At 45.8% G+C, this 18,268-nt stretch overlaps 1 protein-coding gene across 1 annotated transcript; it reads right to left on the minus strand.

Annotated features, from left to right (window-relative positions):
* Positions 1-10,330: 10,330 nt before the first annotated feature.
* LOC123511048 lies at positions 10,331-11,366 on the minus strand. Its single transcript, XM_045266663.1, has 3 exons — positions 11,322-11,366; positions 10,878-11,268; positions 10,331-10,758 (listed from the first exon to the last, which is right to left on the minus strand). Exons 1-3 carry the CDS (start codon positions 11,364-11,366, stop codon positions 10,331-10,333), a joined length of 864 nt encoding a protein of 287 aa, XP_045122598.1.
* Between the last annotated feature and the right edge of the window lie 6,902 nt (positions 11,367-18,268).

Below are 18,268 nucleotides of genomic sequence, written 5' to 3' on the forward strand. Positions count from 1 at the left end.
ATTGTGACATCTTCCTCTTCGTTATCGTGTCCAGCTTTTGTTATTTGTCAAAGCAGGAAATATTAAATTGTATCTTGTTGTACAGCGAGTGTGGCAACTCCGCGAGGCAATAAACAAGGTGCTTAAAAGGCAGACTGTACTATTTTTTCATTCACCATTTCTACCGCCTGATATACGAGTATTTCTGACAATAAACCAGGGTGACAGGACACTAAGTAGAGGAATATAGACTTTTTTCTATCTACATGCACATCTATATTGTTAATTATTTACGAATTTATTGACTTATCTATCTGCCTGCCTATCCATCTATCTATTTGTTTGCCCAACTGTCTATTTACATATCTATCAACCCATCAAATTACCCGCTTATCCATCTATCTTCACACAAGCATATAAATACCATGAGTGCAAATGTGCAGTTGTCTGTGGCCACGTTTAGTTTTATTCATGAACATCAAATCAATAAAAGGAAAAATGAATGACGGAGTTGGTGGGTGTCTACACTCTATGTATGTGTAATGAAACAATACTGTGTTGACTGACTTGAAATTCCAGCATGTGACGGAACTGTATCAAAACGTGACAAGGATACACACAACTGATTTTGTGTTTGTCTGCAATTGGGGTCAAAATTGCAAAAAATAATCATGCCCGTCCACGACAACACTGAACATGCAACTGGACGATCCCACGCTCCTTGTCCACACACACACACACACACACACACACACGAAGGTTGGTCCACCGTCAGGTGGCGGCGTGTAACTGTTACAAAGAGTGTCTCCATCTTGTGGTGGTGATTGATGCACTACATAAAGCAGAGTTCAGTGTAATTATCTTCCAGCAGTCCACCTCGCCATGCCCTCTTGTGTTTCTTGTTAAAGCAGGCGCCAATTATAATGCTATAAAGTGCTTATACATTATTTCAAAGTGAGGTGCGCATCTTGTTATTGTGCTTCACACAGCCACTCACTCACGACCCCTGCTTAAAGCCAAACAACCTCCAACCACCATCGACAAGAGTGTGGACACCTTCGCGAGGAGAGTGTGCACACTTCGCACATACACACAGCCTGCCAGGCCACGGCCTTCTCCTACAGGCCTGATGGATGTGACCTTCAGTATTTGCAGAAATGATTGAATAACCCACTACTTTTCACCATCGAACAAACTGCATAACTGGCTATCATTTCTACAAGTTTTGGGGTACAGCAATATTCTGCAATGAGACGAGTAGTATTGACTGAGAGGTAATTTACAGATAAATCTGACACCGTGTTAGAATGTCTGTAATTACTGACAAATAAAGTAATAGGCTATACGGGGACACCTTGCCTGCCTGAGGGAGGCTAGCAGCAGATCAGCTGTTCGGAATTTCACACCAAGATTGACGGTAAATAAATCTCGATGGTACTGCATGATTTTGACAGACAAAAAATCTCTGTTCAAAGTACCACACACTTACAGTAAGGTGGACATGGTGTTTCTACCAAATAAAACAATCGCCCGTACCAGCCACACTTAGATTTCACCCACGACTAAACAAAGCCTCAAAAGTCATATGAGTATAGAACATTTTTTACTTAGAATAACTTGTTCTTTCGCCTCCTAGAAGTATTCGCAGAAACTCGTGTTGCACCCTGTATAATGATGTGATGATATCAGTTTATCATATATTTAGTGTAGGTGAACATAAGGAACCTTGGCTACTGGAGTACTACCTTAGGCTAGGTTAGGATAGGTAAGGGTAGGTTAGGGTAGGTTAGGGTAGGTAATGAAACAAATGTATTGATCAAAATAAATGTTTTGAAATCAAGAACAGCTTTTATGCAAATTAATTATTGGTAAGATAAACAGAGAAAGGTGGGCAATAACCTAACCCTAGCCTGCCCTAACCTATCTTAACCTAACCCATCTAAAGGGGTCTAAAGAGGGTGTTTTTAGCTTGTTGGTTTAAAGGGGTGTTTTTAGCTTGCTGGTCTAAAGGGGTGTTTTAGCTTGTTGGTCTAAAGGAGTGTTTTCAGCTTGTTGGTCTGAAGGGGTTGTTTTTAGCTTGCTGGTCTAAAGGGTATGTTTATCTTGCTGGTCTAAAGGGTATGTTTATCTTGCTGGTCTAAAGGGTATGTTTATCTTGCTGGTCTAAAGGATATGTTTATCTTGCTGGTCTAAAGGGTATGTTTATCTTGCTGGTCTAAAGGGTATGTTTATCTTGCTGGTCTAAAGGGTATGTTTATCTTGCTGGTCTAAAGGGTATGTTATCTTGCTGGTCTAAAGGGTATGTTTATCTTGCTGGTCTAAAGGGTATGTTTATCTTGCTGGTCTAAAGGGTATGTTTATCTTGCTGGTCTAAAGGGTATGTTTATCTTGCTGGTCTAAAGGGTATGTTTATCTTGCTGGTCTAAAGGGATGTTTATCTTGCTGGTCTAAAGGGTATGTTTATCTTGCTGGTCTAAAGGGTATGTTTATCTTGCTGGTCTAAAGGGTATGTTTATCTTGCTGGTCTAAAGGGTATGTTTATCTTGCTGGTCTAAAGGGTATGTTTATCTTGCTGGTCTAAAGGGTATGTTTATCTTGCTGGTCTAAAGGGTATGTTTATCTTGCTGGTCTAAAGGGTATGTTTATCTTGCTGGTCTAAAGGGTATGTTTATCTTGCTGGTCTAAAGGGTATGTTTATCTTGCTGGTCTAAAGGGTATGTTTATCTTGCTGGTCTAAAGGGTATGTTTATCTTGCTGGTCTAAAGGGTATGTTTATCTTGCTGGTCTAAAGGGATGTTTATCTTGCTGGTCTAAAGGGTATGTTTATCTTGCTGGTCTAAAGGGTATGTTTATCTTGCTGGTCTAAAGGGTATGTTTATCCTGCTGGTCTAAAGGTGATGTTTATCTTGCTGGTCTAAAGGGATGTTTATCTTGCTGGTCTAAAGGGATGTTTATCTTGCTGGTCTAAAGGGATGTTTAGCTTGCTGGTCTAAAGGGATGTTTATCTTGCTGGTCTAAAGGGTATGTTTATCTTGCTGGTCTAAAGGGTATGTTTATCTTGCTGGTCTAAAGGGTATGTTTAGCTTGCTGGTCTAAAGGGGATGTTTATCTTGCTGGTCTAAAGGGTATGTTTATCTTGCTGGTCTAAAGGGTATGTTTATCTTGCTGGTCTAAAGGGTATGTTTATCTTGCTGGTCTAAAGGGTATGTTTATCTTGCTGGTCTAAAGGGTATGTTTATCTTGCTGGTCTAAAGGGTATGTTTATCTTGCTGGTCTAAAGGGTATGTTTATCTTGCTGGTCTAAAGGGATGTTTATCTTGCTGGTCTAAAGGGTATGTTTATCTTGCTGGTCTAAAGGGTATGTTTATCTTGCTGGTCTAAAGGGTATGTTTATCTTGCTGGTCTAAAGGGTATGTTTATCTTGCTGGTCTAAAGGGTATGTTTATCTTGCTGGTCTAAAGGGTATGTTTATCTTGCTGGTCTAAAGGGTATGTTTATCTTGCTGGTCTAAAGGGTATGTTTATCTTGCTGGTCTAAAGGGTATGTTTATCTTGCTGGTCTAAAGGGATGTTTATCTTGCTGGTCTAAAGGGTATGTTTATCTTGCTGGTCTAAAGGGTATGTTTATCTTGCTGGTCTAAAGGGGATGTTTATCTTGCTGGTCTAAAGGGGATGTTTATCTTGCTGGTCTAAAGGGGATGTTTATCTTGCTGGTCTAAAGGGATGTTTATCTTGCTGGTCTAAAGGGTATGTTTATCTTGCTGGTCTAAAGGGTATGTTTATCTTGCTGGTCTAAAGGGATGTTTATCTTGCTGGTCTAAAGGGTATGTTTTATCTTGCTGGTCTAAAGGGTATGTTTATCTTGCTGGTCTAAAGGGTATGTTTATCTTGCTGGTCTAAAGGGATGTTTATCTTGCTGGTCTAAAGGGATGTTTATCTTGCTGGTCTAAAGGGGATGTTTTAGCTTGCTGGTCTAAAGGGTGTGTTTAACTTGCTGGTCTAAAGGATGTGTATTATATATATATATATATATATATATATATATATATATATATATATATATATATATATATATATATATATATATATATATATATATATATATATATGTGTGTGTGTGTGTGTGTGTGTGTGTGTGTGTGTGTGTGTGTGTGTCAGTGTGTTATCAGCACAGGTGTTGGTGTATAGGGTTTATGCTATTATTTAGCTGACTACTAAAAATTTTGAAATTAATAAAAAAATCTAAGTAAAATATATGGTTCAGGTAAAATAATGCAAAATATCATCATCATACGTTTATATTGTAAGACAAAAGAAAAGATCTTCGATAAAAACAGAAATGATAGAACATTTCTGGGAAAAGAGATGAGCAGAGCGGCGCGGCGATGGCCTAGTTGTGCTGACGTCACATATGATCCCTCAGGCCTGTATACCAAGGCCGTGGTGGAGATATTTGGGTGTCTCCTTTCACGTGTAGCCCCTGTTCACCTAGCAGTGAGTAGGTACGGGATGTAAATCGAGGAGTTGTGACCTTGTCCCAGTGTGTAGTGTGTGCCTGGTCTCAGGCCTATCCCAAGATCGGAAATAATGAGCTCTGAGCTCGTTCCGTAGGGTTACGTCTGGCTGTCTCGTCAGAAACTGCAGCAGATCAAACCGTGAAACACACACACGAAAACACACACACACGTGCGTACGTATACCCCCACGCACACGCAGACATATGTACACACACACATCACACACACACACACACACACACACACACACACACACACACACACACACACACACACACACACACACACACACACACACACACGGCCCGGTAGCTCAGTGGTTAGAGCGCTGGCTTCACAAGCCAGATGACCGGGGTACGATTCCCCGGCCGGGTGGAGATATTTGGGTGTGTCTCCTTTCACGTGTAGCCCCTGTTCACCTAGCAGTGAGTAGGTACGGGATGTAAATCGAGGAGTTGTGACCTTGTCCCAGTGTGTAGTGTGTGCCTGGTCTCAGGCCTATCCCAAGATCGGAAATAATGAGCTCTGAGCTCGTTCCGTAGGGTTACGTCTGGCTGTCTCGTCAGAAACTGCAGCAGATCAAACCGTGAAACACACACGAAAACACACACACACGTGCGTACGTATACCCCCACGCACACGCACGCAGACATATGTACACACCTATCATTCTCTGAGCACACAAACTTCACATTCACACACACACACCCACACACACACACACACACACACACACACACACACACACACACACACACACACACACACACACACACACTCACACACACACACGGCCCGTTAGCTCAGTGGTTAGGCGCTGGCTTCACAAGCCAGATGACCGGGGTACGATTCCCAGGCCGGGTGGAGATATTTGGTGTGTCTCAATAAAAATCGCGTAAAATTCCCGCCACAAAACTCCGCCAAAACGTCACGCCAAAAAGCCTTGCCAAAAAACCTCGCCAGGATCCCCAGTCAAAATACCCCGCCAAAAAGCCGATACAAAAATCCCTGCCAAAAAGCCCCACCAAAAAGACCAGCAAAAATAAAATCCAAAAACCCCTGAAACGAAGCCTCATCAAGTCAAAAACTGCATCTGTGTGTGTGTGTGTGTGTGTGTGTGTGTGTGTGTGTGTGTGTGTGTGTGTGTGTGTGTGTGTGTGTGTGTGTGTGTGTAATTCACTGGTCACTGTTTGATCTGGTGCAGTCACTGACGAGACAGCCAGACGTTACCCTACGGAGCGAGGTCAGAGCTCATTATTTCCGATCATAGGGTAGGACTGAGACCAGGCACACACTCCACACCGGGAAAAAAGGTCACAACTCCTCCAGTTACATCCCGTACCTATTTACTGCTGGGTGAACAGGGGCTACATTAACCCCTTCAATACGGTGACGCCTACGTAGGCGTCATATTTCTTTCTGAGCTTTCTTCAGTTCAGTTGTCCCGTATAATGTGTTGGATACCAACTACACACGCCGTATGCTGTCCTTCAAATCCTAGTGCTCCTCCCACCATCCTTGTCTCCACCAATCACTAAAGATGACCGCCGATTCCCGGGTGGAGATATTTGGGTGTGTCTCCTTTCACGTGTAGCCCCTGTTCACCTAGCAGTGAGTAGGTACGGGATGTAAATCGAGGAGTTGTGACCTTGTTGTCCCGGTGTGTGGTGTGTGCCTGGTCTCAGACCTATCCTATGATCGGAAATAATGAGCTCTGAGCTCGTTCCGTAGGGTAACGTCTGGCTGTCTCGTCAGAGAGAGAGTGTGTGTGTGTGTGTGTGTGTGTGTGTGTGTGTGTTACGAATGTTACAAGGCGGGACGCATGTAACTTATCTTTCGAGAGGGAGAGGGGGAGGGAGGGGTGAGGAGAGGAAGAGAGAGAGAGAGAGAGAGAGAGAGAGAGAGAGTCTATGCCATTGGGGAATTTTAGACACAAGGCGGGACGCATGTAGCTTATCTTTAGTGATTGGTGGAGACAAGGATGGTGGGAGGAGCACTAGGATTTGAAGGACAGCATACGGCGTGTGTAGTTGGTATCCAACACATTATACGGGACAACTGAACTGAAGAAAGCTCAGAAAAGAAATATGACGCCTACGTAGGCGTCACCGTATTGAAGGGGTTAATGTGTAGCCCCTGTTCACCTAGCAGTAAATAGGTACGGGATGTAACTGGAGGAGTTGTGGCTTCGTTTTCCCGGTGTGTGGGTGTGTTGTGGTCTCAGTCCTACCCGAAGATCGGTCTATGAGCTCTGAGCTCGCTCCGTAATGGGGAAGACTGGCTGGGTGACCAGCACGCGACCGAGGTGAATTACACACAAATATATGCAAACACACACACACACACACACACACACACACACACAAAGATGCAGTTTTTGGCCCGATTTTTATTTTGATGAGGCTTCGTTTCAGGGGTTTTTGGATTTTATTTTTGCTGGTCTTTTTGGTGGGGCTTTTTGGCAGGGATTTTTGACTCGACTTTTTGTATCGGCTTTTTGGCGGGGTATTTTGACTGGGGATCCTGGCGAGGTTTTTTGGCAAGGCTTTTTGGCGTGACGTTTTGGCGGAGTTTTGTGGCGGGAATTTTACGCGATTTTTATTGACGGAGCATGTTGGAGGGTCAATTTGGCGGGGCTTCGTGGGTCTTTTTCTTGGCGGGGCTTTGGCAGAGACATTTTAGCAGGACATTTTTGCAGGTCTTCATGGTGGGAAGATTTAGCTGCATTTTTTTGGCTGAATTTTGAGTTTGATGAGGCTTCGTGGCAGGGATTTTTGTAGTTTGTTTTGGCTGGTGTTTTTGGCGGGACTTTTGGAGGGGCATTTTGGCGGGACGTTTTGTGCAGAGTTTGTGTGATGGGTGTTCATGGTGGGGTGTTTTAGTTAGATTTTTTTGGGCGGGATTTTTGCTTTGACGAGGCTTCCTGGCAGGGTTTAGAGTTTGTTTTAGTGGTCTTTTTGGAGGGACTTTTTGACAGGGCTTTTCTTGTCGCACGCACGCAGTAACACACACACACACACACACACACACACACACACACACACACACACACACATACACATGCCTTACGCACGCACACAGCATTTGGAGGATCATTTTGGCGGGGCGTTGTGGCTCCTTTTTGGCACAGACAAGTCACACACACACACACACACACACACACACACACACACACACCCGTACGTTTGTATACTGCACACACAAGCAGACTCATATTACACACACACACACACACACACACACACACACACACACTGCGTGTCATCATTGTAAATAGTCATTCATTCTGCTTCACCTTTCTTTATTCTATTATTGATCTCATTTATTTACCTTCTCTCTCTCTCTCTCTCTCTCTCTCTCTCTCTCTCTCTAGGGAGTGGGGGGGAGTCAGCGGAACGTGGGGTGTTAAAGCGGGTGTCCACAATAGTGGACATGGAATTTTCTTAATGAAGGCGCGGCCAGATTTGATTAGTTTGTCGTCAAGTACAGTAAACTTGTCGTTTTCTTTCCTACAATGCCAACAAACACTCTCTCTCTCTTACATCATTAGTGGTCAGTGAACGTTTTGTGCTAACTTTGACAGGATCTCTGCCAGACACCGCAGCTCACCAGTCACCTCCACCACAAGTGTGGACCCCGCTACAGAGACCACCGCCACTCATAAGCTTGATCTAACAGGTTTGTTTGTTTTTTTCATTCTAACATGCATGATGATGTTATCTCTATGCATTTGTGATAAGCATGATAAATAAACGCTGGATGCAGAAAAATGCAATGCAAGTATGTGTCATACAGTGGCCGTTCGGCGTGGAGCAGCCTGGCAACGCCTGAGCCAGTGTGTACAATGCAGTGAGCAGCGCGCACACACACACACACACACACACACACACACACACACACACACACACACACACACACACACACACACACACTATTAGTAATAATAATGATAAAAATAATAATTTATATATATATATATATATATATATATATATATATATATATATATATATATATATTTATATTGTTACGTTTCCGGCTGTGGGTTCCCGATATACAATGAAACTGATAAACTGATCTGACTGCGTAAAATAAGTGGTAAGGAAAAATTGGATAAATGAATCTGACTGCGTTATTAAATATTAAGATAAATCAAGAGGAACACCACGTTTAGAAAAGCAACACTCCAGATTCGAATGATATTGTAAGAATTGAATGACCTTGGGAGTAACCAAACACCACGTAAAATATAGAGAACTGATAATTATTGATGGGATTTTAGGATACACTATTACAAATTACATATGACGAAGAATAATATGAATTAACGAAAGAAATATGATAACCTGAGACCTTCGGTGGGAAAACACAATAATCTGGCCAAAAGAATATAAATGCACGCAATAATAAATGAAATATGGAAATTACTTAGAAACACTATCACTCGTGGGTGATGAAGCTGACCTCACGAGAGCCTAACTTACGTTGTTAATAATACGGTATTGATATTTGCTGGAGATGACTTTTACAATAATAATATATATATATATAAATATACGAAGATACAAAATACTTAGCCCGACAGTGCCACTTTCACAAAGATAAAATGATACAATATACGAATATAGAGAATGCCAGGCCAGCTCCCCTCGGACCGCACGTCCTGCCTAAGTCCCATCTGATAAGCGTCTAAACACAATGAGGGCCTCACTGAGCCTGGAGACTCGTGGCGGGAATCTAGCCAATCAGCGGCTGCCACGAGTGAGGCAGGGTGGGTTGGAACCCACCTCCCCCCCTCACACAGGCAGAGGCACGTAGATTTTTCTCGAAGGTATACGAGGACAAAGCACCACACGCGACCTTGGCATAGTGAACACGAGAAAATATGAACCTATTACAATTAATAATAACCTATACATAACACGCCCCCACCAAAGAAAGTGTTTTATGCAATAAAACTCGTTCTTGGGTGAAGCTATAATTTCAAAAGAAAATAAATATTACCACTACAAAATTGGAAAATAAATAAAAATGATAAGTTCAGGAGGGAAAAACAAACAAAATTACAGTAGCGCGACTGCTAAGGCCCGACAAGGCAAAAATAGATTACTGTACTGTACATGACTCAAGCACGGGACAAGCAGTCGGCGATGACATTGTCCACGCCCCTCACATGGACTATTTCAAGATTGTAGGATTGGAGGAACAAGCTCCAGCGAGTTAGCCTCTGATTCTTGGTCCCCAAGCCATTCAAGTACTTCAGAGGGTGATGGTCAGTAAACACTTTCACAGGGGGACCAAAAGCAGGCACATAAACGGAAAAGTTCTGCAGGGCGATGATCAGGGCCAGGAGCTCCTTCTCAATTACGGAGTAGTTCCGTTGGGCTACGTTAAACTTTTTACTGCAATAAGAGACAGGATGCTCCACTCCCTGGTCATCCTCCTGCAAGAGGACACCCCCAGCTCCCACATTACTGGCGTCTACGGCCAACACAAACGGCTTGTCAAAGTTCGGAGCAAGCATAATGGGGTAATAACTCAAAATGTCCTTTGATTTCACAAAACTTTCCTCGCACTCAATACTCCACTCGAACTTTTTCTCCTTCCTCAAAAGGTCAGTCAATGGGCACACCACCGTTGCGAAGTTTTTCAGGAAGCGGCGATAATAGCCTAGACATCCCAGGAATCGCCTAAGTTCGCGTCAGTTACCGGGTCTCGGGAAATCTCGGATGGTGGCCACTTTACAGTCCGGTGGGCGCACCACACCGCGCCCCACCACATACCCCAAATACTGTACTTGGGCGGACACAAGCTCACATTTCTTGAGGTTGGCGACTAGATGGGCTTCTGCTGTTTGTCCAGTTCTAGCAAGTGGTTTTCACAAGTGTCGGTGAAGATTACCACGTCGTCGATGTACACCACGGTATGGTCCAAACCACTCACGACCCCATTCATCAACCTCTGGAAGGTACTAGGAGCGTTCTTCATACCGTACGGCATCACATGGCACTTGTAAGTCTGACCGTCAACAACAAAACAGGACACGTCCTTGGCACGGTCAGTCAGCGGAACTTGCCAGAATCCCTGCTTCAGGTCTATCTTTGTTATATAATGAGCCGCTCCCACTCGGTCAATACAGTCCTCCAGACGAGGCAAAGGGTAGGAGTCGACCTTGGTCACAGTGTTCAGCTTCCGGTAGTCAATACAGAACCGGATGGAACCGTCGGACGTTGGGTTGGAGTGTAACTGGCGAACTCCAATCGCTCTGGCACGGCTCGATCAGTCCCAGATCCAACATATATTTCAGCTCCTTACGCAGCACGTCAAGGTTTCGAGGGTTGACCCGGTACGGAGACTGTTTGATGGGTACCGCGTCGCCCACATCCACATCGTGATAGGCCCAGGTAGTCCTCCCTGGCGTATTGGCAAACACTGACGGGTGGCGCTTCAGCAGATGCAACAGCTGAGCCAACTGGGCAGGGAGGAACATGGGACAACTTCTCCTGCAGACAAGACTGAGCGTCGTCATTACTCAGCCAGCTGTATTCCTCCATGTCGAACACACCATCAGGGACAACAACGGGGTCTTCCTCGGTTACTGTACCAGCAGCAGATACCTGGAGAGCAGTAGCTGGAGCGTCAGAGGACCGGTAGTAGGGCTTCAACATATTCACGTGGCACAGTTGATGGGTCTTCCTTCGGTCGGGGGTCCTCACCAGGTAGTCCGTCTCGCCAACTCGCTTGTCGATGAGGTAAGGGACCCTGGAACTTGGCTGCCAACGGGTGTCCTTGGAAGGGCAGCAACACAAGGACCCTCATCTCCAACACTGAATTCCCGCCACTCAGCCTTGCGGTCATACCACTCATTCATCCTCCCTTGCGCCGCTCTGAGGTTCTCCTGGCCAAGTCGAGGGTGTCGTGAGTCGAGTCTTCGTGTCCACGACGTACTGGAGGAGGTTCCCTAACTCGGTGTGCGAACACCAGCTGGTTTGGAGAGAAACCCAAACTCTCCTGGGGCACCTCCCTGGTGGCGAAGAGCACGAAGGGCACACCTTTGTCCCAGTCCCGGCTGTGGTCTAGGCAGTACTTCCTCAGCATCGACTTCAGCGTCTGATGATACCGCTCCAAGGCGCCCTGGGACTCTGGGTGATAGGCGCTGCTCCGTATGTGACGTACTCTCAACTCACTAAGTGCTTGCTGAAAGGTTTTGGACATAAAATTACTACCCTGATCACTTTGCACCTCCTTAGGCAACCCAAACTTGGTAAAGAACATAAGTAGTGAGGACACAACACTCTTGGCATTCATGCTCCTCAAGGGGATAGCCTCAGGGTATCTAGTGGCAACGTCCATTATTGTGAGAAGGTAATTATATCCCGTAGAAGTAGGGGGAAGGGGCCCCACAATATCTACAATCAACTTAGAGAAGGGGGAACTTATTGCAGGAATGGGTATCAAGGGTGACTTAGAGGGTTTACGATTCGGCTGACCAACAACCTGACAAATATGACACACCTTGACGTAATGAGCAACATCCGCCACCATAGTAGGCCAATAGAATTCTGATCTAAGCCTGGCGATAGTTTTCCTCACACCCATATGACCGGCAAGTGGGGAGTCATGAGCCACCTTCATCAAATCCTGCCTACAAGCTACAGGTACTACCAGTTGATGACAGTCCCAGGCTCCCCATCCGCACCAACATGCGATGGTCTCCACCTCCTGTACAGTAACCCATCCCTCTCGTAGATGCACGTCCCTTTCTCCTCCTCAAGGTCAAGGACAGCACGGCTTCTCAGCTGCTCGAGGTCGGGATCACTACTCTGCAAAATTCGGAATTGGTTTACATCTACCTCCTCCAAGGGTATGGAACTCGTCGGAGTTTCCTGCTGCTCCTCGAACAGCCTATCTAAGTGAAGATCGACAACAGTGTCAACGCTTCCAGAATCCTTCCTAGGAATTGCAGACTGGCTACTCTATCTGGCTCATGAGACTCCCCTTTCGTCTTAGACATAGACCTAGTCACTGCACAAACTGGGAAGATGTCCTCATCCTCCACAACAAGATTCTCCAGGGGTACGGGTACGGTAGTTACAACGGGGTTTTCTACCACTTCCCCTTTCACCAAATCATTGCCTAGCAGGAGATCCACTCCAGGCTCAGGCAGGGAATCTACCATTCCTACCCGTGCTTCCCCAGTAAACAAGTCACCCCTCACACAACAATTCACCACAGGAACAGTCATCGAACCAGTAACCCCCTTAATCAACAGGAATTCAGACGGATGCACGGTAGCATTCCGGGGCCTAACCCACAAAGAAATACTAGCACCGGTGTCCCTCAAAATACGAACAGGGTATTCAAGTCCATCCAAAACAACAAGTCCCTCGGACCGATATGGTGCGTAGACATCCCCCGACGTGTCACCTCTAGTCATCATCGGGTCGCTAACATCACCAACAAAATTGGAAGTAGCTACAACAAATTCCTCCGCCTCACCTGGAGTACTATCTGACCCACTCAAGGACTCAAGGACTAAATCTGGACGATCCCGATCCTTTCGGGCACCAGAAGCTACCACCGGAAGTTCAAAACTCTGAACAAAACTGGACGACTTAACCTTCATTTGTTTCTGGAAACACCGATCCTCCGTGTGTCCTACTTTCCCACAATAAGTACAAGAAAAAGGTTTTCGATGGGGTTTAGGTGACTGTTTGTGTGTGTGTGAGTGTGTATTCTGTGAGACCTTATCAGGACTGGGAGTAGATTTACTAGAGTCTACCTTGGGGCTGGCTGGCCTATTATTACAAGTGGCATTATCGGTAGGAGTTGGTTTCGGGTTTTCTCTCCCTTAAATTTATTTTAAGTTGACCCCTAAGCAGGTAATAGTCATCGGCACAAATTGCAGCTTCCTCGACTGACTTCAACTTTTTATCACTGAGGTACAACTTTAAGTCGGGCTCAAGCTTGCCCAGAAAATGCTCCATCAAAATGCTCCATCAAAACCAGCTCATCTCTAACATTTTCTGATCTCAACCAGGCATAAAATAAATCTCTATTATATTTATGGAACTCGAGGTATGATTCATGAGGGCGTTTACGACTGTTTCTGAATTTTAGACGGTAGGCTTCAGGCCTCAGTTCATACATTCTCAGTACTGTATCCTTAAGTACCTGGTAATCCTGGGAATCCTCTACACTTAAGAGTATCAAATGCCTTAAGGGCCTTTCCCACAAACACTGACTGGGCGAGCATGGACCACCTATTCTCAGGCCAATTATACCCTGAGCGAGCTTCTCAAACCTCTGGAAGAATTCTGTTACTTGGTCCTCATCAAACTTCGGGACCAATCTCAGAGCGTCTGAAACACTAAAACGCGACTCAAGGTTATCTGACAGAGAAGAACGAAATTTGCCCTCACTTTCTGCCTTACGTACTTCCAACTCCATTAGTCGAATTTGTGTTTCTCTCTCACGCTCTCTCTCCTCCCTTTGGGTATCATAGTACTGTCTCTGTCGCTCTCGCTCCTCTCTCTCTCTCTCTCTCTCTCTCTCCTCAACTGCGCCATCCTAAACTCGTGGTCCATTCTCGCTTGTTCAAAGTTTATATAATTTACAGGTGGTAGAACAGTCTGTTGCCGCAAATTTTGATTGATTTCAGGTGAACCTTCGGCACCTCCCTCGCGAATCACAACCCCATTGGTTTACTCCCAAGGTCATTCAATTCTTACAATATCATTCGAATCTGGAGTGTTGCTTTTCTAAACGTGGTGTTCCTCCTGATTTATCTTAATATTTAATAACGCAGTCAGATTCATTTATCCAATTTTTCCTTACCATTTATTTTACGCAGTCAGATCAGTTTATCAGTTTCATTGTATATCGGGAACCCACAGCCGGAAACGTAACATATATAAGTGGCGACCTCGCCAGGATAATCTGAGAATTTTGGTGGAAATTTATTTGTGTGCCAAGTGTGAACATTTTTCTGCATTTCTAATTTTTGTGATTAATCATGTCTAACCCTATGTCACTCAATACCGAGCTGGCGGTACCTCTCCACTTAATGAGCCAACAAGATGTTTGGGATTTCATTAATTCTAGGCCCAGTAGGGAGTTGCTCGAGGGGAAACAGAGGGATGAGCTGATCTTGATAGCTCGTAGCCTTGAGTTAACAACTGAGGGGGTCAGTGTAGGGGAATTGAGGGATGACATTTGGGGACACTTATGTAATATGGATGAACGTGAAACCAATGGGGTTGTGATTCGCGAGGGAGGTGCCGAAGGTTCACCTGAAATCAATCAAAATTTGCGGCAACAGACTGTTCTACCACCTGTAAATTATATAAACTTTGAACAAGCGAGAATGGACCACGAGTTTAGGATGGCGCAGTTGAGGAGAGAGAGAGAGAAGAGAGAGAGAGAGAGGAGCGAGAGCGACAGAGACAGTACTATGATACCCAAAGGGAGGAGAGAGAGCGTGAGAGAGAAACACAAATTCGACTAATGGAGTTGGAAGTACGTAAGGCAGAAAGTGAGGGCAAATTTCGTTCTTCTCTGTCAGATAATCTTGAGTTGCGTTTTAGTGTTTCAGACGCTCTGAGATTGGTTCCGAAGTTTGATGAGGACCAAGTAACAGAATTCTTCCAGAGGTTTGAGAAGCTCGCTCAGTGGTATAATTGGCCTGAGAATAGGTGGTCCATGCTTGCCCAGTCAGTGTTTGTGGGAAAGGCCCTTAAGGCATTTGATACTCTAAGTGTAGAGGATTCCCAGGATTACCAGGTACTTAAGGATACAGTACTGAGAATGTATGAACTGAGGCCTGAAGCCTACCGTCTAAAATTCAGAAACAGTCGTAAACGCCCTCACGAATCATACCTCGAGTTCCATAAATATAATAGAGATTTATTTTATGCCTGGTTGAGATCAGAAAATGTTAGAGATGAGCTGGTTTTGATGGAGCATTTTCTGGGCAAGCTTGAGCCCGACTTAAAGTTGTACCTCGGTGATAAAAAGTTGAAGTCAGTCGAGGAAGCTGCAATTTGTGCCGATGACTATTACCTGCTTAGGGGTCAACTTAAAAATAAATTTAAGGGGAGAGAAAACCCGAAACCAACTCCTACCGATAATGCCACTTGTAATAATAGGCCAGCCAGCCCCAAGGTAGACTCTAGTAAATCTACTCCCAGTCCCGATAAGGTCTCACAGAATACACACTCACACACACACAAACAGTCACCTAAACCCCATCGAAAACCTTTTTCTTGTACTTATTGTGGGAAAGTAGGACACACGGAGAATCGGTGTTTCCAGAAACAAATGAAGGTTAAGTCGTCCAGTTTTGTTCAGAGTTTTGAACTCCCGGTGGTAGCTTCTGGTGCCCGAAAGGATCGGGATCGTCCAGATTTAGTCCTTGAGTCCTCGAGTGGGTCAGATAGTACTCCAGGTGAGGCGGAGGAATTTGTTGTAGCTACTTCCAATTTTGTTGGTGATGTTAGCGACCCGATGATGACTAGAGGTGACACGTCGGGGGATGTCTACGCACCATATCGGTCCGAGGGACTTGTTGTTTTGGATGGACTTGAATACCCTGTTCGTATTTTGAGGGACACCGGTGCTAGTATTTCTTTGTGGGTTAGGCCCCGGAATGCTACCGTGCATCCGTCTGAATTCCTGTTGATTAAGGGGGTTACTGGTTCGATGACTGTTCCTGCGGTGAATTGTTGTGTGAGGGGTGACTTGTTTACTGGGGAAGCACGGGTAGGAATGGTAGATTCCCTGCCTGAGCCTGGAGTGGATCTCCTGCTAGGCAATGATTTGGTGAAAGGGGAAGTGGCAGAAAACCCCGTTGTAACTACCGTACCCGTACCCCTGGAGAATCTTGTTGTGGAGGATGAGGACATCTTCCCAGTTTGTGCAGTGACTAGGTCTATGTCTAGGACGAAAGGGGAGTCTCGTGAGCCAGATAGAGTAGCCAGTGGCCTTGTCAGTCTGCAATTCCTAGGAAGGATTCTGGAAGCGTTGACACTGTTGTCGATCTTCACTTAGATAGGCTGTTCGAGGAGCAGCAGGAAACTCCGACGAGTTCCATACCCTTGGAGGAGGTAGATGTAAACCAATTCCGAATTTTGCAGAGTAGTGATCCCGACCTCGAGCAGCTGAGAAGCCGTGCTGTCCTTGACCTTGAGGAGGAGAAAGGGACGTGCATCTACGAGAGGGATGGGTTACTGTACAGGAGGTGGAGACCATCGCATGTTGGTGCGGATGGGGAGCCTGGGACTGTCATCAACTGGTAGTACCTGTAGCTTGTAGGCAGGATTTGATGAAGGTGGCTCATGACTCCCCACTTGCCGGTCATATGGGTGTGAGGAAAACTATCGCCAGGCTTAGATCAGAATTCTATTGGCCTACTATGGTGGCGGATGTTGCTCATTACGTCAAGGTGTGTCATATTTGTCAGGTTGTTGGTCAGCCGAATCGTAAACCCTCTAAGTCACCCTTGATACCCATTCCTGCAATAAGTTCCCCCTTCTCTAAGTTGATTGTAGATATTGTGGGGCCCTTCCCCTACTTCTACGGGATATAATTACCTTCTCACAATAATGGACGTTGCCACTAGATACCCTGAGGCTATCCCCTTGAGGAGCATGAATGCCAAGAGTGTTGTGTCCTCACTACTTATGTTCTTTACCAAGTTTGGGTTGCCTAAGGAGGTGCAAAGTGATCAGGGTAGTAATTTTATGTCCAAAACCTTTCAGCAAGCACTTAGTGAGTTGAGAGTACGTCACATACGGAGCAGCGCCTATCACCCAGAGTCCCAGGGCGCCTTGGAGCGGTATCATCAGACGCTGAAGTCAATGCTGAGGAAGTACTGCCTAGACCACAGCCGGGACTGGGACAAAGGTGTGCCCTTCGTGCTCTTCGCCACCAAGGAGGTGCCCCAGGAGAGTTTGGGTTTCTCTCCAAACCAGCTGGTGTTCGCACACCGAGTTAGGGAACCTCCTCCAGTACGTCGTGGACACGAAGACTCGACTCCACGACACCCTCGACTTGGCCAGGGAGAACCTCAGAGCGGCGCAAGGGAGGATGAAAGAGTGGTATGACCGCAAGGCTGAGTGGCGGGAATTCAGTGTTGGAGATGAGGTCCTTGTGTTGCTGCCCTTCCAAGGACACCCGTTGGCAGCCAAGTTCCAGGGTCCTTACCTCATCGACAAGCGAGTTGGCGAGACGGACTACCTGGTGAGGACCCCCGACCGAAAGAAGACCCATCAACTGTGCCACGTGAATATGTTGAAGCCCTACTACCGGTCCTCTGACGCTCCAGCTACTGCTCTCCAGGTATCTGCTGCTGGTACAGTAACCGAGGAAGACCCCGTTGTTGTCCCTGATGGTGTGTTCGACATGGAGGAATACAGCTGGCTGAGTAATGACGACGCTCAGTCTTGTCTGCAGGAGAAGTTGTCCCATGTTCCTCCTGCCCAGTTGGCTCAGCTGTTGCATCTGCTGAAGCGCCACCCGTCAGTGTTTGCCAATACGCCTGGGAGGACTACCTGGGCCTATCACGATGTGGATGTGGGCGACGCGGTACCCATCAAACAGTCTCCGTACCGGGTCAACCCTCGAAACCTTGACGTGCTGCGTAAGGAGCTGAAATATATGTTGGATCTGGGACTGATCGAGCCGTGCCAGAGCAATTGGAGTTCGCCAGTTACACTCCAACCCAAATCCGACGGTTCCATCCGGTTCTGTATTGACTACCGGAAGCTGAACACT

The sequence above is a fragment of the Portunus trituberculatus genome, chromosome 31 (genome assembly GCF_017591435.1).
Source record: "Portunus trituberculatus isolate SZX2019 chromosome 31, ASM1759143v1, whole genome shotgun sequence".
Lineage (NCBI taxonomy): Eukaryota > Metazoa > Arthropoda > Malacostraca > Decapoda > Portunidae > Portunus > Portunus trituberculatus.